Source organism: Equus asinus, chromosome 30, assembly GCF_041296235.1.
Source record: "Equus asinus isolate D_3611 breed Donkey chromosome 30, EquAss-T2T_v2, whole genome shotgun sequence".
NCBI lineage: Eukaryota > Metazoa > Chordata > Mammalia > Perissodactyla > Equidae > Equus > Equus asinus.
The window spans coordinates 24,061,860-24,082,234 of NC_091819.1; the positions used below are offsets into that span (position 1 = coordinate 24,061,860).

Here is a 20,375-nt window from a genome sequence, read left to right on the forward strand (position 1 = left end):
AATGATGACAGATCTGCTCTTAGTTAAAATTTATTTCAGTATTTGTTCTTTGTTCTCTATACCTAGACCCAAAAAAGTGACAAGTGGAACAGTGTGGCATCCTCACACCATGGGCACTTACATGTAGTTTAACTAGGTTTTGCCCATCAATTCCCTAGACAGTGATAAAAAGAACACACATTTCAACTGCCAAACTCTTGAGTTTAGAGTTCTCACATATAAGTATTACTAATAGACTGAATGATTAGTCTACATAAATCATCACACTTTAAGATAGTGATTTTACTACATAAAATGTAATTGACATTTAATTTTGATACTGACAGCGAAGAATCATAAAATTCATTTTTGCCCAGGTCTGAATGTATTACTATATATGAAGTACTTAAGCTTAGGGTAACATATTAATTATAGTTTATTTACCTTTGGAAACAATCCTGAACTTACTACAAAATAGTCTCCAGGCTTTTCTTAGTAGCACACTTTATTAATAGCCAGATCAACAACAATATACTTCAACTAGATATACCAAAGAATAGATTTTGAGTTAACATACCTTCTTTTCAATTTTGGACCAACAATTGGGACAGGTTTCAGATTTGACTCATTTCGTAGTTTTTTCAAATTACTCTGATCTCCAAAACCATAAATTGCTGACTTCCAGGTACCATCATGAATGCACATCCCCTAAGAAAATAATTCAAGAAAGAGTTAAAGAAACATGTCTTAAGCAATAATTGCTAAAATGTAAAGCCAAGTAACTTCTAACTGACACGAGGAATATTTCACCTCTACTTGAGCAGGCATCATTCCTTATTCAATAATCTTGAGATGAACTTTCATGACTGGCTAGGGACCAGTAACACTCATTAGTTTGACTATATTCAATATTTACACCAACATATGCCCTTTCTTCTTCCCTCTTACCATCATTTATGCTCTTTTTATAATAAAGCCATTGAGTTTCACGTCACCATTTCACTCAACTGACCATATGCTTCAAAATTAACCTCTCTAATCCCTATCCCTATGTTGATTTCCCAAAATTTCAAGACACGTTCACAAACACATTTATGAATATGTATACAACGTACTGCCATCTATCCCTTCCTTGTTGTACTTGGTGCCCCACCCGCCCCCACATCCCTTACTCCAGCCCCAAGTTATATAGATGTCTTCCACAGAAGTGTTGTTAAAATAATTTAAAAATTAATACGATTTATATTTTAATTTCTTTCCCTAATTCCTCAAATTCTTTCTGGTACTGTACTCGGCATAGAATCCTTGCTTGATCTTACCAGACTCTAATTCATCCACCTAGTTTTCATCTCTTTCATGAGACTCTCAGCTTTTGGTGCCTTCCATTCTCCCAATATAATCACCCTCCCACAACCCTCACTCCAACTCCAATTAGGAATGAGGGGGAGAAAGAAGAGCACAGGTGTAACCTCAGAACTTACAGTCTTAATGCCAACCCTGCTTCAGCTAACTTCTAGGTGGGCCTTTTAATTCTCTATTATGTAAATATTTTAAACTTAATTTATAATTTTGATTGTATATAACTGTAGTATGTCCTGCCTTATATGTTGTTTACCTTGTTTGAATGAACAAAGCCATTTAGAAAGATTCAAAACCAACTTTGAAAGAGGAATACCAGTAAAGCAGATGTGAAGATATTGTTGATTGCTAATAAGCAGAATAAGAGAAACAATAAAACCATCAGAATATTTGGGTTTTTATATCTTAGCTTTGATGACATTGAAAAGCAGAGACACCAAACCAATTTTCCATTTTGATACAGATGAATTTCCTCTGTTTTGCTAAAACTAAAACAGAGCTAAAAGTCTTGAGGGTTTGATTTGTGAAACTATTCTAAATCTGGGCCAATTCGACCTATGTGCAAACATAAAGACTAGCAAACACCAGCAGAAAATGGCGTTTTAAAAACCTAAGAATATCTTCTTATACAAATAAGCCACCAGAAAGGCAAAAATTACCTTCTATTTTTAAACTGTTACCTTATTTCGTTGAAAAATATAACATAAAGAAAAGTGCACAAGACATCTGTGTACGCTGTAATGAAAAGATGAAGCAAACACCCACGCAGCCCAGAAGGGCCCCCTCCTGCCCACCTTCACGGTGATCAAGAAAAGCCCTCGCTTTCTTCAGGTTCCCACCTAGGTGTTTATTCCTGAACAGTACATTGAGTTTTGCCTGTGTCTAAACTTTACAGAAAAGGAATCATACAGTAGCTATTCCTTGACTTTGGCTTCTTCTGCTCAGAACCATGATATTAGGATCCATCATGTCTTAGAAGTAACTCCTACTCTGCAACTGACCTTTCCATTTTGTTAATGGGGTCTTTTTTTTTTCTTTTTGTGGCTGTGATAAATTTTATTTAATACTTACGTGTACCCTGGTCTCATTGTGTCAACCAGGATTGAAAACTGACTGAGTATATATAATATGACTATAGAACTGTGATAAAAGAATTGCCCCAGGAAAGGTCCTTCAGATTTTTTTTTAATTGAGGTTATAATAATTTACAACATTGTGAAATTTCAGTTGTACATTATTGTTTGTCAGTCATCTTATAGGTGCGCCCCTTTACCCTTTGTGCCCACCTCCCATGCCCCTTTCCCCTGGTAACCACTAAATAGTTCTCTTTGTCCATGTGTTTGTTTATCTTCCACATATGAGTGAAATCATACAGCATTTTTCTTTCTCTATCTGGTTTATTTTGCTTAACATAATACCGTCAAGATCCATTTATGTTGTTGTGAATGGGACAATTTTGTCATTTTTTATGGCTGAGTAGTATTCCGTTGTGTGTGTGTGTGTGTGTGTGTGTGTGTGTGTGTGCGTGTGTGTGTGTGTATCATATCTTCTTTATCCAATCATCATTTGATGGGCACTTAGGTTGCTTCCATGTCTTGGCTATTGTGAATAATGCTGCAATGAACATAGGGGTGCACAAGTCTCTTTGAATTGCTGATTTCAAGTTCTTTGGATAGATACACAGTAGTGGGATGGCTGGGTCATATGGTACTTCTATTTTTAGTTTTTTGAGAAATCTCCATACTGTTTTCCAAAGAGACTGAACCAGTTTGCATTCCCACCAGGAGTGTGTGAGGGTTCCCTTTTCTGCACAACCTCTCCAACACTTGTTATTTTTTGTCTTGGTTATTATAGCCATTCTAATGGGTGTAAGGTGGTATCTCATTGTAGTTTTGATTTGCACTTCCCTGATGATCAGTAATGATGAGCATCTTTTCGCGTGCCTGTTGGCCATCTGTATATCTTCTTTGGAGAAATGTCTGTTCACATCCTCTGTCCAATTTTTGATCAGGTTGTTTGTTTTTTTGTTGTTGGTTGTGTGAGTTCTTTATATATTATGGAGATTAACCCTTTGTCAATATATGATTTGTAAATATTTTTTCACAGTTGGTGGGTTGTCTTTTGTTTCAATCTTGGTTTCCCCTGCCTTGTAGAAGCTCTTTAGTCTGATGAAGTCCCACTTGTTTATTTATTCTTCTGTTTCCCTTGTCCGAGAAGACATGGTGTCCAAAAAGATCCTTTTAAGACTGATGTCAAAGAGTGTACTGCCCATATTTTCTTCTAGAAGTTTTATAGTTGCAGGTATTACCTTCAAGTCTTTGATCCATTTTGAGTTTATTTTTGGGAATGGTATAAGAGAATGATCTACTTTCATTATTTTACATGTGGCTGTCCAGTTTTCCCAACATTAATGGTGTCTTTTGATAAACAGACATTCTCAATTTAAATGTACACAAATTTATCACTTTTTCTTTGTATTTAATACCTTCTGTGTCTCTTTTAAAAAGCCATTCCCTCTATAGCATAGTGACTATAGTTAATACTATATTGTGTATTTAAAAGTTCTCATCACAAGAAAAAAAATTCGTTTAACTATGTATGGTGACAAATGTTAATTAGACTTACTGTGATGATCATTTTGCAATATATAAAAATATCAAGTCATTCTGCTGTACACCTGAAACTAATACACCATATTATATGTCAATTTTTCCTCAATTAAAAAAATAAAATTTATTTCTGTGGGGGAAATAAAAGAAGCCATTCCTGACCTTGAGGCCATGAAATATGTCATCTTCTAAAAGCTGTACTATTTTGTCTTTCACATTTAGGTCTATAATCCACCTAAACTTGATTTTCGTACACAGGGCAAAATATGAGTCTGATTTCTCTTTTTCTCCATAGAGATACCCAATTGTCCCAGCATCATCTCCTGAAAAGCACTTTTACCATAAATCAAGTGTCTATATATGAATGAACTACTCTGCGCTCTTTATGCTGTTTCTCTGGTCTACTGATATCCCTCTGCCCATGTAACACACTTACTCAATATTCTGGATATCCCAAAGTGTTTTTCTACCTTATTCTCCTTCAAAAAACGTCTTGGTTATTCTTGGCCCTCTGCATTTCCACATAAATTTTAGAATTAGCTTGTCAAGTTGCATACCAAAACAAAACAAACAAACCCTGTTTGCGATTCTGATTGGATTATATGAGATTATAGATCAATTTGAAGAAAACTGACATCTTAACAAAATTGAGTGTTCCAATCCATGAATATGGTAGATTCTTCCATTTATTTGTCTTCTTTAAGGTCTCTCACTAACATTTTATAGCTTTCTTTACAGAAATATTGCACATTTTCTATTACTTATTCTTAGGTACTTGATTTTTCTATGCCATTATAAATAGTATCTTTTTCAAAAAAAATCCATTTTCTAACTGTAGCTGGTATGCAGAAATGCAACTAATTTTTATATAAATTTTGTATCCAGCAACAATAAAGACTAGAGTGAAAATAAATTGAGCCAAGAATAGAAAAACAATAGAGAAAAATCAATAAAATAAAAAATTGGTTCTTAGAGGAAATCAACCAAATTGACAAGCCTTTAGCTAGACTGACCAAAAAAAAAAGAGAGAGGAGAGAAAACTCAAACTACGAAAATCAGGAATCAAAGAAAGGACATTAATACCAACTTTACATAAATAAAAAGGAGTATAAGGGAATACTATGAACAATGGCATGCCAACAAATTAGACAACCTAGAGGAAATGCATGAATTCCTAGAAAGAAACTTATGGATCGAATTGCGTCCCCCTAAAATTTATGTTGAAGGCCTAACCTCCAGTACCTCAGAATGTGACCTTATTGGGAAATAGGGTTGCTGTAGATGTAATTAGTTAAGATGAGGTCCTACTTGAGGAGGTGGACCCCCAATCCAAAACGACTGGTGTCCTCATAAAAAGAAGAACTTTGGACATAGACATACGCACAGGGAGTACATCACGTGAAGACAAAGGCAGAGATTGGAGTGATGCGGTTACAAGCTAAGGAACATCAAAATAACAGAAAATCCTAATAAACCTATAAAAAGTAATGACATTGAATTAGTCATCAAAAAACCTCCCACAATGAAAAAGCCAGGTCCAGATGATTTCACTGATGAATTCTACCAAATATTTAAAGAAGTAACACTAGTTCTTTACAAACTCTTCCCCAAAAGGTCAGTATTAATTAGCCTGATACCAAAACCAGAAAGACACCACCAGAAAACTACAGACCAACATTCCTTATAAATATAGATGCAAAAATAATCATCAAAAAATACTAGCAAACTAAATCCAGCAATATATAGAAAGGTATATACTATGATCAAGTGGGATTTATCCCAGGAATGCAAAGTTGGTGTAACATATGAAAATCAATCTTATGTAATATACTCTAAGAATAGACTAAAAAACAAAAACTGCAGATCATCTCAATAGAACATCATCTCCATAAAACATAATACTCTTCAATTAAAAGCACTCAGCAAACCAGGAATAGAAGATTAAAAGCATCTACGAAAACCCTCAGCTAATATCATACTTAATGGCAAAAGCCCGAAATATTTCTAAGATCAGGAACAAGGCAAAGATGTCAGCTCTTGCTACTTCTGTTCACCATTGTGCTGGAGGGTCTAGCCATCGCAATTAGGTAAGAAAGAGAATTTTTCCAGCTATTTATGAAACTCTTTTATTAATTCTAATATTGCCTGCAGATTCTTTTGAATTTTCTACATTCACAATTCTATCATCTGCCGAAGACAATTTTGTTTCTTCCTTTCTAATCTATATACAGTTTATTTCCTTTTTCCTACCTGACTGCTCTGGATAGGATCTTGCTGAAGTAATGATACTGTGCACCCAAGTCTTATTCCTGAGCTTAGAGCAAAAGTTTTCAGTGCACTGGCTATCATATTTGTTCTAGCTTTTTCTAAAAAAGATAATGTTCCCTTCTACTCCTAGTTTGCTATACGATTTAATAGCAAATGGATGCTACATCTTAGCAAAAGCTTTTTCTCTATTTACTGAGATGATCATATGATTTTCCTCCTTTAACCTGTTAATGAGGTGAATTACAGTGATTATACAATGTTACACCTTGCATTCCTTCTCTAAAACCAACTTGGTCAAAAGTTATTCTTCTTCTTATATATTACTGCTTTTAATTTGCTAATATTTTATTTAGTATTTTTACATCTATGTTCCTATGAAACTGCACTGTACTTTTCCATTTTGAATTGTTGTTGTAGGGTTTGGTTGCTGAAGTTAACCTTGTTAATCAATCATTCAACAAATACTTACTGAGCTGCTATTATGTGACTATCACTGCTAGGTGCTTGGTGAATTAAACAGAGAAAGGTCCATCTATTTGCAGTGCTCATATTTCAGAAAGGGTGAAATAATCAATAAAAAAATGGAGAATTTAGAAGGTGAGAAGTACTATAGGAAAAAAGAAAAAGGAGAGTAGGTAAGATGAATTGGGACTGCTAGGCAGAGGATTAGTTTACAATTTAAAATAGGGTGGTCACGGTAGGCTTCATCAGGAAAGTGATATTTGAGAAAAGACTTGAAGGAAGTGAGGGAGTTAGTCATGCAAGTATCTCTGAGAACTATTTTCAGGTAAAGGGTACAGCCAGCACAGAAGCCCTACGGCAGAAGTGTGCTGGCGTGTTCAGGAGTAGCACAGAGGTCAGTGTAACTGAAGAGTGAACATGGAACAAAGGGTGGGAGAGGAGGTTGGAGAGGAAACTGTGGCCAGACCACTTTTAACTTTGCATGCTACTGTAAGGACTTTGGCTTTCATTCTGAATGCAATAGGGAGCCACTGAAGAATTCTGAGCTAAGGAGGGACAGGATTGGAGTTATGTTTAAAAAGGATCATCCTGGCTGTGGTATTGAGCACAGACTGTAGGGGAATAGGTGGTAGCAAGAGAAGTGGTGAAACATGGTCAGATTCTGATACATTTTGAAGGCAGAATCCACAGGATTTCCTGAGAGACTGGATATGGGTTTCAGAGAGAGGAGACAGCAATGACCTAAATGTTTGACCTGAATATTTGGAAGGACATGTCACTGTCAACTGAAACTGATAAAATAAGCTGTGGTTAGAGAGCATTTGGGAAGGAAAAGCAGGAGGTCAGTTATGGACAAGTACAGTTTGAGATGTCTATCAAATGTTCAAGTGGAGATGTCAATTAGGCAACAGGATATCTTAAGTCCAGCGTTTAGGAAAAAGGTCTGGGTTGATGATACAAATTTGGAATAAATTTCTTAATACCCAAATATACAGAGATTTTCTTGTAATCTCTTCATCGATTTCTAGTATAACTGCATCACACTCTCGAACATACTCTAGAACAGGGGTTGGCAAACTATTTCTGTAAAAGGTCAGACTAAATGTTTTAGGCTTTGCAGGCCACATATGGGCTCTGCTGCATATCTTCTTTGTTTTTTATTATAGCCCTTTAAAAAGGAAAAATTCCTTCTTAGCTTACAGGCCATAGAAAAGCAGGCAACGGGCTGACCCCTGCTCTAGAGCTACCCTATCCAGTACGGAAGCCACCACAGAGCACATGTGAGACATTTTCCTCACTGTGGGAAGATCTGCTACCCTTCTGGAGTACACAACTTCAAGCCTCTGAAATTCTTCGAGTCTTGGCCCAGCAGATAGTCTATGTTCCATTTTTTATGTAAAATAAACAGGCTTAAGGGGAAATATAGGGTAAGGAGTGGCAGGAGAACAAGCTAGTGTCAAGGGTTGCACAGAATTAAGGGAATTATCTCTGTCCCATCCTTGTGAAATAAAGGCTCTGTATTTTGCTTCAAGGGGAATAAGAGGGAGCTGCATTGATGTGGAGGCTTCTACTTTCTTGTTCTGAGTTAAGCCCCAGCTTTAAGTCCTTATAGTAACTGTGGACAGCAATAACAAAACGGAGTAACTATTTAGGCCTGTAAAATGAAGCTGGGAGGGCACCAAGGAAGTGGAGCTTATGCATGCCTCTACCCAGACGGCACGCAACTTTTAAACTGTATTTCACTGCTGTCACTGTGACCTTTCAAGCACAGATAAGGACTTTTTGCCTTAGAGATGGCCTTAGCAACCAATCACGTATATCCAAGAAGTAACAGCTGTCGCTGGCACCAATCACAATTCTTGCAAAACAACCTATGTAATTGATCTCTTTTTGCCTTTATAAACCCTTGTCTCCTTTGTCTTCCTTGGAACATATTTTGGGTTTCTACCTGACTCTGTGTCTCCTGAATTGCAATTCTAATCACCCAAATAAATATCTGCTATTTAAATTGCAGTGGATTTTTGGGCCAGCCCTGGTGGCCTGGGGGTTAAGTTCGGCGTGCTCCACTTCAGCAGCCTGGGTTTGGACCTACACCACTTGTCTGATAGTGGCCAGGCTGTGGCAGTGGCCCACATAAAAAGAAAAAAGGCAGAAGACTGGCGATGGATGTTAGCTCAGGGTCAATCTTCCTCAGCAAAAAATAAATAAATAAATAAATAAATTGTGGCAGATTTTTCCTCAGTCAACATAATATTTAATAACATTTATTGAGCAATTACTAAGTACCAACCACAGTTCTCATTTATATTCACTGACTAATTCTCATAGCAACAATATGAAGTAGATACTGTTATCATCTCCTATGAATGAAGGACATGAGGCACACAGAGAATAAGTTAACTTGCCCAAGGGCACATCACTGAAAAGTGGCAGACACGGAACTCAAGCCCAGGCAATCTAGTTTCAACATCTGTACTCTTAACCACTCCGGGAAAGATTCCTAACTTTACTTGGTAAGAACCATCTACCCAGCAGCTCTTTTATTGCTTCTAGTAAAGGGAAGAGACCTTCATTAGCTCTATCTGGTCTTTCCAATTGCAACACCTGCTGCTCTTTCAAAAGAAGCCTCTTTTCTAGCTCTACTTATCTTCTATCTCCCTGCAGGGGACATCTGTTTTTTGTCAGTCCTGCACTATTTCCCTGCAACTCCCTATCCCATCTTCTGCTTAGAAAACTCTCTTTCCTATCTGGAACTTATTCCATGTTGTTCAGATGGCCTTGACCCTATGATCTTCCCTCCAGAGGCTCATGACCCAGGCCTCGGTAATCTGATTACTCCATTACTCCAGGTCACACCGACTGGCTCAAGAATGGCCAAATGACCCAATACCTGACTAATCTTCCCTATTATTTGATACATAAATTGCGGTAGCTGTTCCTGGGAAATCATGCACCTTAAGGATAATGTTTACCTGGGGCTCTCAGCACCTTCCCTGCCATGTCTAGAGCCTACACAGAGGAACACAGAAGAAATGAAAGAGACAGAAAGAGGAAAGAAAAAAAAAAGAGCTCTGATAATACCACTTGAACACCTAGATCCAGCCATACTAGTCTTAGCAGACGTTTGGTGACATGAATCAATAAATTCCTTTCGTTGTGTTGGTTTAAACCAGGTTGAGCTGGGTTTCTAACACATGCTAACATTTCTAACATTCTAACACATGCTAACAAGAGCACCAGCCATGTCTTTCAGGTTGCTGCCTCTGACCTTCCAAATGCCATTCACTTGTCAAGGCTAACCTTAGGCCTTTATGAGGCATTCCCAAATTACTCAGGCCTACACCCTTCATTCTGATACTCTACTGGATATTCTCTGTAACCACAAATTTTAGCATGTTTTATACAGTTCTTTGTGTTTATTAATCTGAACCCACAATCCAGATGAATAGAACCATTACTCTTATTTAAACATGCTCCACCCCACCCCACAGGTATGTCTTTATTATACTATTCCCTGTCCCTTAACCACACCTCCACAGCACCAACCTTTAAAATTCAGTCCATAGCCCAGCTTCTCCAAAAAGTTCTTGACCTCTGGCCTCCCAGCCAAACGTCCTCTCCATTCTCAGACTCCTACAGTACTTCAACTGATCTCTTTAGTAAACACTTCCTATCTCCCGCCCAGCTAAATTATTATATTTTTAAGGGCAGGGTTTGCATCTTATTCATTTATGTGTCACATTATCTTGCACTACTATATATACATATATACTTGCACTACTACACAATATTTGTTGAATGAATACTTTTTACAGAGAACAAATACTTATGAAGCCTCAAGTGTAGACACAGAATTGGATTAGACATTACTAGCAAATAAAAGTACTATCATAAAACATGAATCTTTCCCAGAAATGCAACTATCTTATGTTCCCAGATAGACTATAAATTTCATAAGATTACAATTCCACCATACATTTCTTGTATGGCCCAACTCCAAGATAGGTACATGATAAAAATGTACTGACTCAGGCTTAGGTGATAATTTTCTTGGATGACAATATTTATTATATAACAGTGATAGATACTTTAGTGTTAGGACCATGGTAATTCATTCTTACATTATGAATTATGCAGTTGACTTAAAATAGAATTTATTTTTAAAACAAAGTAATTCTCAACAATCTAGTATATTTACTTTTTAAAATTAAATGGTGACTTTCATACACTAAAAATTACAAATATACATAAAATTTAATTAATCTAAATCTTTTTAAAAAGACATGTATTATTTCCAAAATGTTTTTACTATTAACTTAGAAAACACTTGACAAACAGAGAAACCAACCTCAGGTCCTGAATGTACAGTCAGGAAACTCTCCACAGCAGTCAAAGTACCTAAAAGAGTAGGAAAATGGTGAAACTAAAATCTACTTAGCCAGGACAAGTAATAATAAACTATTCCTACTCATTTCAGGACTGCTTTTACTAAGCCCACAGCTGACATGGTCAGAAAATCTGTACTTAAAGCAGTTTCATTATGTTATCGTAAACAGACCTTAAAAAGCAGCTGAAGCAGGTAAACTGTGAGAAGAGGAGTTGAGCACAAACTCTGCCAGTCCTGACAAAATCTTGTCTAGTATTCAAACTGACAAGGCTAAAACTCTGTTCAAACAACGCAACGACTTAGCTCACTCATTCTGAAAGGCTATCAGAACACAGTTCTCAAAAATACATCTACGGGAATTATTCTGTTTTCCAATGTGACAGTTTTCAAGGAGACTTATTAGTAGTGACTTTCAATGAACATACAGAAAACCTATCAAAATGGTCTTCGTGATGGCTTATAAAATACTTAAAATAAGGCTTTTAAACAGCAATAAAAATATAACAAATATAAAATAAAAATAGAAAACCAAAGCCAGAAAAAGGGGAGAAATCACTTATAGTAACCATGAGGTCTAATATATAGGTATAATGATTAAGCATTTAATCTTTGAATTGCTTGAGAGCAGTAAGAAAAAAGGAAAATGTAATGGATAGCTAATTCTCAAAATCTGATAAAATAAAATACACCAACTTCTTAAGAGAGTTCCTAGTTTTAATTCCAAGAGAAAATTAAAACATGGGACCTTACAAAGTTGACTGAGTAAGATAACAAATAACCACGTCACCAACAAAGACGATACAGCAGATGAGAAGTGTAGCCACAAAAATGTCACTAGTCTGACCACTGACAAAAACCAAGAACAGATCATTAAGGTATAACTCACTGGAGATGATTCTGAGGGTTGTTAAGAGAATGTGGCCTGGATATGTGCCTCTATGATCTAACCTTATCCACAGAAAGAACATGGACCGCCTAAAACAGTATGTAACAAGATGTGGACCATTTGCATCAAAAATCAGCTGGGGTACTTGTCAAAATGCTGACTCCTGGGTTTCAGTATCTGAAGTAAAAGTTTTTAAACAAACCTTAAAGTAATATTTCTCCTTTAAAAAGAAAAAGACCTATTCAAAATAACAAAAACTATTAAATATTTAGGAACAACCTCAAAAAGAAATACATAGGACCATTCTGAAGAAAATATCTAAACTTTACAGACTTAAAAGAATTTTTTTAAAAAATAGAGACATACTACGTCCATGGATTGGAAGACAAAGTATTTTAAAGATGTTGAATTCATGTTCTTTTTATTGCGAATGGTTTGTGTTTCATCATTAAGTATGATGTTGGCTATTGCTTTCTGACATTTATTATGCTAAGAAAGTATTCTATTTCTTAATTTCTAAAAATTTAAAATCAGTAAATGGCATGAATTTTCAAATAATTTGAGATGGACATATAGCTTTTCGCCTTTGATATTCTGATGTGAAGATTATGTAATTTCCTAATAAATCTTGGTCCTGATATATTACTCTTTTAAAATGCCATTGGGTATTTGGTAAAATTTTATGTAGCTATTTTCTTTTATTACTAATTTCATAAGCAAGATTGATTTGTAGCTTCTTTTGGTGTGTGTCCCATCTTTGCTGGGCTTTGGTTTCAGAGTTAACTTTTTAATATAAAATGGAACACTTTCCATCATTTTAAGCTTCTAGAAGAGTTTATATGGCACTGGAGTTATCTGTTTCAGGCCATTTTCTAAATGGACACCTTTAAATATGTATGATATTAGTAACTTCTATTGTTTCACCATAGTAAATGACTTTTTCCATTCTTAAATTATTGTCTCCACTTTATAAGTGGGGTAAAAAATGACAAAAAACTTTAATACTTTCTAGCTTTGCTGGTTAAAAAAAATTAAAACCTTAAATTATAATATCTATATAAATTATACTTTATGAGACTGATGTGCTGCCTACCGTGCTAAGGATGCAACTCAAATTATACTTTAAAAAGTGTTAATTCCTACACAAAGTAAGTTTGAATTTATATTGAGTGCCCAATTTTTTTTCCCAGAAATTTTACAGTTGTAACCATAACTAAATTAAGACAATGGATAATTCCTCACTTTAGAACATTTCTAGTACTATCCATGTCTCAAAAAACAATAGTGTCAATAGTATTTTATAACAAATATAGCTGTATTAAAAACATAACATGTTTTAACATTATCCATTTATAGTTATGTTTCTTTTCCCAACCAAATCTTAGTTCATCACAATTACAAACATGAAGCCTTTCTATTATTAAATTCAATTATTGCTTATTGATCAATAATTACCATTCATTTTATTTCTGGTATATATTACTCCCAGATCTGCTGGAATGGAGTCAAAGCCACTGCTTCCAACAATATAAACACCTTTTTCTGCAGCTTTCTCATGATACTTCCAATACATCAGCTCCAGAAACTAAAAAATTCAGGACAGAGGATTGAATCAGAGCTATACAGAAACATCTAGACCAATATTAAATGATTTACATTTAAAGATTTTATTTTTTTCCTTTTTCTCCCCAAAGTCCCCCAGAACATAGCTGTATATTCTTAGTTGTGGGTCCTTCTAGTTGTGGCACGTGGGACACCACCTCAGCGTGGCTTGATTAGCGGTGCCATGACCGCGCCCAGGATTTGAACTGACAAAACCCTGGGGAGCCGAAGTGGAGCACGAGAACTTAACCACTCGGCCACGGGGCTGGCAATGATTTACATTTAAAGACAAAGCAATTAAACTTTGAAAATGCTAACCAGTATGGTTCTGCAGTGAAATATTAACTGTCAAAATGTCTTCACCTATTCAGGAAACATTTACTGTATATCTACCACGAGCCAGGTGGTGTGGGCGATATGCTGATCTGACTTAATGACACTATTAATTTTTCAGAATGACTTTTAAACACAAAAGTAATACCTATTATGAAATATTAATATAGAAAAACACAAAGAAAGCAAAAAAAGTTCCCCCAAATCACATTACCCAGATGTACAGCATTACAGCAATCTATCTATGCACATATATAAATAGGAAGAAAGCTCTAGGAAAGGAGGGGATGTGAGAGGGGAATAATGTCTATTCAAATCCTTTGTTTTAGATTTACAGAAAAACAAGTAGTAGAGAGTTCTCAAATACTCCTCAGTAAGTTTCCCCTATTATTACATCTTTTGCATTAACATTTTTAAAATTAATGAACCAATATTGATACGTTATCATTAACTAAAGTCCATACTTTACTCAGATTTCCTTAGTTTTCACCTAATGTCCTTTTCCTGTTCCAGGATCTCATCCAGGATGCCACACTATTACACTTAGTTGTCATCTCCTTAGGATCCTCCAGGCTGTGACAATTTCTCAGACTTTCCTTGTTTTTGATGATGCTGACAGTTTTCAGGAGTACTCGTGAGGTATTTTGTAGAACGCCCCTCTAATGGAATTTCTCTCACGTTTTTCTCATGACTAGACTGGGATTATAGGTTTTGGGGAGGAAGACCACAGGGGTAAAGTGCCATTTCATGACAACATACCAAGAGCACCTACTATCAACGTGACCCATCACTGTTGCTATTGACCTTGAATACCTGGCTGAGGCAGTGTTCGCCAGGTTTCCCCACTGTAAGGTTCTTCTTTCCTTCCCCTCCCTTCCACACCGCACTCTTCGGAAGGAAGTGACTATGTGCAGCCCACACATAAGGAGCGGGGAGTTATGCTCCCCCTCCTTGAGGGCAGAGTAGCTACATGAATTATTTGGAATTCTTCTGCACAGATCTGTCTCTTCTCATCCTTCTGCCCATTTTTTAATTGGGTTATTTGAATTTGTATTACTGACTTACAAGAGCTCTGTATATTCTAGATCTTTACTAGGTTTTGATATCACTTTTATGGTAGTTTATAAGATAATTTAGAAGCTTTTCAACATCTCTTTGCTCCAGAATATTTGAAATAAGATAGAAATTGGCTTTTGTTTCATTCATGTTTCCTACCTCTTCTTGAATCAATCTTGGTAATTTACACTTTCCTAGTATTTTCCAGTGTACGTTATCAGTTGATAAACTCCAAGTACATACTATATTGGCACACTGATGATGGTAATCAGCAGAGACTAGAGGGACCGATGAGGTTCCAGGTTTAACAGAGGTAGTAGAGCTTAGTGCACACGAACACGCACCACTGCCTGCAGTCAGACAAACCTCAGCTCAAGTCCTCGTTTTTCCACTTAGGAGTTGCATGACTCTGAGCCAGTTATTTAACCTTCCTAAGCTTCAGTTTCCTTGTCTATGAGATAGGGAAGGTGATGATACCTACTTTATAGAGGAATGTTGGAAAAGTTACATTAAATCCTTATTTAGCACACTGTAAACATCCAATAAATGTAAACAGTTAAAATTTTTAGGATGACGGGATTTGACAAGTATTTTTCAGTACTGTTGTGAAAGTGTCTGATTTTAAAAAGGGAATTCATAAGGAAAAAGTTACAAAAACAAGATCCTGAGAATTAGTCATAGCACATTATTTTAATTAATTCCATTTACAGCATGCAGTAGCTGTAAAAATCAGCACATCCTATACACAAAGGACTTGAAATACATGAGGTTACAGGGAAGAACAAAATTCAAGAAAACTGAAGCAGTACCTTACCATTCTGCTCTCCTTCAAGCCATCGATGGAATACCATCTCCAAACACTAGGAGGAGGGATCAGCTTCTAAAATAAGTCTGCGAAACTGCACTAAATATTTTCCACTTTAACACAAAGTTGTGTTGTCAATTCTGTTCTTTCTTTTTCATTTTACATACCTGAGGTTCTCCACAGATGTCAATACAGCTAGTTCCATTTTCAATACATGCTTTTACTACAGGTTCTCCATAAAATCGATACTGAGGGAATCAAGAAAACAACAGTTTACTCTTACTTAGCAAGCCTAAATGAATGAAATACCATCGGGTTTTGGAAGTACAGTCTTGGTTATTAAGAAATCAAATATTAATAAAGTTGCCTAAAGACAAATTGAGACAACAATGTAAGTACAATGTAACACCTCTCAAGTGTAAATAAAGGCATGATGGAATTAGAGTATGTACTTACCTCTAACTGAAGACAAAATGGGAAGTTTTATAGAAGTGACTCATTTGAGTTGAATTCTGAAGAGAAAGGACATTCCAGGAAAAAGAAATCCAGATAAAGGAAAAAGTATATATAAAGGTGTAAGAAAGGGGGCCGTTCAGGATACCTGAAGCGCAGAGGAGTTGAGAGGGGAGTGGGCCGGCTCAGGTAGGACCACTAGCGACATGCTATCGAGACTGAACTCTATCTTTTCGGGATTACTAGGCTCTCCTGGAGGACTTTAAACAGGACAGTGGTGTAAGATTTAGAGCACAGATACATCACTCTGCCTGCGGTTCTGGAAAACAAAACTCGTGACAGCTAAGAAACAATGGAGGACAAAACTAAGGAAGGAGAAGGATATCCTAAGGATGAGATATGCTAAAAAGGCAGCAATGACTGGACTTCCTGATTAGCTGGACAAGGGCAACAACAGCTAGTGGCACTATTAGCCAAAATAAAAGAAAAACAGGAAGAAGGGAAGGTTTGGAAGGGAGAAGTTTAATATAGGACAGGGTAAATATTCTGAGCCTGCACGATTTTGGATATCCCAAATTAGTTGTTGCTCAAACTCAAGGAATTAAAATATAAAATTTAATGTGTAATAGCTAACACATCAGGATCAGTCCTAATTCAAAGGAAGCATGACAAATTTTTCCCTTTGTGAGGGTAGGGTAGCGAGAAGCACAAACTCCTCTGCTTTTCTCATTCCTGGCAGCATAAGATGGAGGAAGGAGATCATCTTTTCCTTGTAGCCTTCAGGAAACATGTAAAGGGACACTTAAAACAAAAGACAGGGAAATGCAAGGACCGACCTTTTCAAGTAGTCAGATAGGCTGTCTTCTTTATCTAACTCCACAGCCTCCCCTCCACAGCCCCCTCCCCTTCCTTTTTCTCCCCAAAGCCTCCCGGTACACAGTTGTGTATTTTTTTTTTTTTGGTTGTGGGTCCTTCTAGTTGTGGCATGTGGGATGGCGCCTCAGCATGGCTTGATGAGCGGTGCCATGTCCGCGCCCAGGATTCGAACTGGCGAAACCCAGGGCTGCTGAAGCTGAGCGTGCAAACTTAACCACTCAGCCAAGGGGCCAGAATGCCCCCCTTCTTAAGAAAAGCAAATGACATTGGAATTATAGGACTGAAAAAGCGTATTGAACTTCTAGTTTCTCCTCTGCCATCAATCAACCACAGAAATTTACTGAAGCACTTAACTTCTGAGGCAACATGGTATAAGGGAACAGATCAAGGCAGCAAGATCCACGTTCATGCCCTGAATCCATCATCTACTGGCTACATGAATTTATTTACAAATCACTCACATGGACTACTACACTAATATAATACACATTTTAAACATAAAATAGGAATAAAGTTGAAATTAAAATAAATATAAGTCAAAGCTCTTTTTCTTTCTGCACCCAATGGACCATCTTGGGTAATCCTTAAGGTTTATACACATCACCTTTGAAACTCAGAGATTTCTTTGGTCTTTCTCTTGGTTATCTTACCCCAAAGTTTCTCAAGTTGGCCAGCAGTCCACCTGCATTGGAATCACCTGGGTCAACTGTTAAACACGCTGGTTACTCAGTCCCACCGCAAATCCCTCCCAAATCAGGTTTTCTGGGGTGGACTCCAGGAATGTGCATGTTAAAGAAGCCTTACAGTGACTCTTCGGTACATCAGACGTGGAGAGTCTCCCTGGAAAATCTCATCTGCTCTCCTGACTTCACCTATGGCACGAATGCTCATGACTTCCAACCCCATCTGATGTTCCCTGATAAGGTTTCCTCACCTGTGGTTTCTGGTAGAAAGTTCAGGACCAGCAAAAGCACAGGACATGGGGCATGAGTCACACATAAAACTAATCTGACTTTGGCTTCATTTTCCCTCCTTTTATTTTCCCTTTACCCTTATGTCCTCACTTACTTAAAAAAAAAAATTCCACTATATTGTATGTGTTTCCTATCTTAATTGAAGAATGCCTAGCAGACATCCCAGTTTCAGCAGGTCCAAAATCAACTTCATCATGTTTCTCTCAAAACCAGTTTCTCCTCCTCCACAACCTAGCACAGGAGACAGTACAGCATGATGCTTAGAAGTGCAGGCTCTAGTTCAGACTGCCTGGTCCCCTCCTGACATCTATTCTGATCTACTCAACTAGGGATGACGGGGACAAAACTGTGGGACCGGCGGAACTGCATGGGTGTCTACAGCATGCGCTTTTAAAGTCAGGCCCATTGAAATCCAGGCTCTGCACTCACCAGCTGCGTGACCCCGGGCAAGTCACTTTACCTCTCTAAGTTTCTATGTCTTCACCAAATAAATAGATAATAACAGCATCTACTTCACTGGGTTGTAGTGAGGATGAAGGAAGATAATACAAAAAGTTCAGCACAGTGCTGGGTACACAGTGCTCAGTAAATGTTAGCTTTATTCTTTATTGTTATTAATGGAATCACTCTCCACACAATTCTCCAGTGAGAAATTCGGAATCTCTTTTTGATTCTGTCTGTCCTGGAAGTCACCAAAGTTTATCAAATTAGTTCCCTAAAAATACCGCAAATCAGTCCCCTCCCAAGTCCAAATCTTACTTCACACCCTTGTCACCTCTCATCTAATTTATTACAAATAGTAACTCGTTTCACTGCAGCCAATCTAGCCCCATCTCCAAAGAAATACCAAACTATTCTTCTAAAAGAAAAATTTGTCACCTTTGCTTCCATCATATATATACATATATCTCTTAAGATCCTTCACTGGGTCTCCAGTGCCTCTATCATATAGTTCGTATAGTATAAAGTCCAAACCTCTTAGCATGTCACAAAAAGTCCTCAAGAATCATGTCACACTACAGCCCCTTAATCCCCACGTTCCAGCTGTTCTAATTGCTCCATAATCTCCTGAACATGCTGTTTCTTCACACTTGTGTGTTTTTGCTTCTACCACCTACAACATCCTCCGCTCATCCCATGACTCCCTGGCTAACTCCCAACTCCTCCAGGTCAGCCTTCTCCCGCAGGTGAACTTCCCATGCCTCAGCTAGTGAGCTACAGCCTTTCAGCTATTCGGCTTCTCTAGAAGTATTAGAAAGCTGCAGTAAAGCATTAAGGAGCTTTTAAAAATAGTAACAGCTCCTTTTGGAAAGACCATGCATTTTTTTATTCACCATAATCCCCCCATTCCTTATGCTGTGTTCTGTCACACCAGGCCCACTTCCCCCTTGGGTAATCTGAGGCTGAGACTTCTGCACTAACATCCTTATATTATGATGTTTTAATTTTTCTCTATTTAGTATCCTTGTGCTTTTACGAGATAAATGGACAGAGTCAGAGTAGCAATCTTTGATCTCGGAGGAGACATTTCTCCCCAGTGAAGCAAATTAGCTTATAGGTCAAAATTGCAATCCTGCTCTCAATGTTCCACGTTCTAACCCAGTGGTCTCCCAAGTAGGTGTTCTTACCTCCAGGGGTACATAAAACAACCCAGAGTGTGGAAGTAAACATTAACTTTTATTCCTCCTAATTTTTTATAGGAAACGCAAAGAAAAAAATGAAGTTTCATTAATAGTTAATATACGGATTGACGACAGCATGTTTCCTGGGCCATGTCAGGTGGTCATGTGTTGCAGGATACAAAGGGCATCCTGAGGGCAGGTGGGAGAGTTCCACAGCACAGAGGGGGCCACCCTCAGGCATTCAGTCACTTTTAGTAGATTTCGACTAATGCTCCTTCACACACAGCTGAATAATTTTACAGGTATCATTTGGTTTAACGAAATAAACCCTCACAAAATAGACAAGTAGGTCAAAGAAATACCTGCAAGGAAATAAGTTACGATCCCAAACTGGCAAAGCTGACACTTCCACGCCTGGGAGTATAATTCTGTTACCTATATTACAAAGTGGAAAGTGACAATCCAAGTAGAGCTCAGGGAGGAGCAGGTTTTGGTGGCAGAAACCTAGAGACTGAACTACCGAAGTGGAAACATCAGAAGAAGGTAGTTCGATCCACCAGCCTGGAGTTTAGGGGGAGGTCCTCACTGGAAGTGAATTAACGCAAAACTCCCCAGCATGTGGATGGTATTTAAAGCTATGGCTCTCCGACCTTTTTGACTACAGCCCATGCTAAGAAATTCACTTCACAGAGCAGCTCCACACA

General features: G+C 37.4%; 1 protein-coding gene across 1 annotated transcript in view; it reads right to left on the reverse strand.

Moving 5' to 3' along the window:
- Window positions 1-20,375, reverse strand: part of SCCPDH (saccharopine dehydrogenase (putative)) — a 38,642-nt gene that overhangs the window by 13,417 nt on the left and 4,850 nt on the right. Inside the window, exons 3-6 of the mRNA XM_014865092.3 lie at window positions 15,914-15,994; window positions 13,406-13,535; window positions 11,026-11,075; window positions 557-687 (exon numbers count right to left, since the gene is read on the reverse strand). Of these exons, the coding sequence (XP_014720578.1) occupies window positions 557-687; window positions 11,026-11,075; window positions 13,406-13,535; window positions 15,914-15,994 (392 nt within the window). The remainder of the gene's footprint in view (window positions 1-556; window positions 688-11,025; window positions 11,076-13,405; window positions 13,536-15,913; window positions 15,995-20,375) is intronic.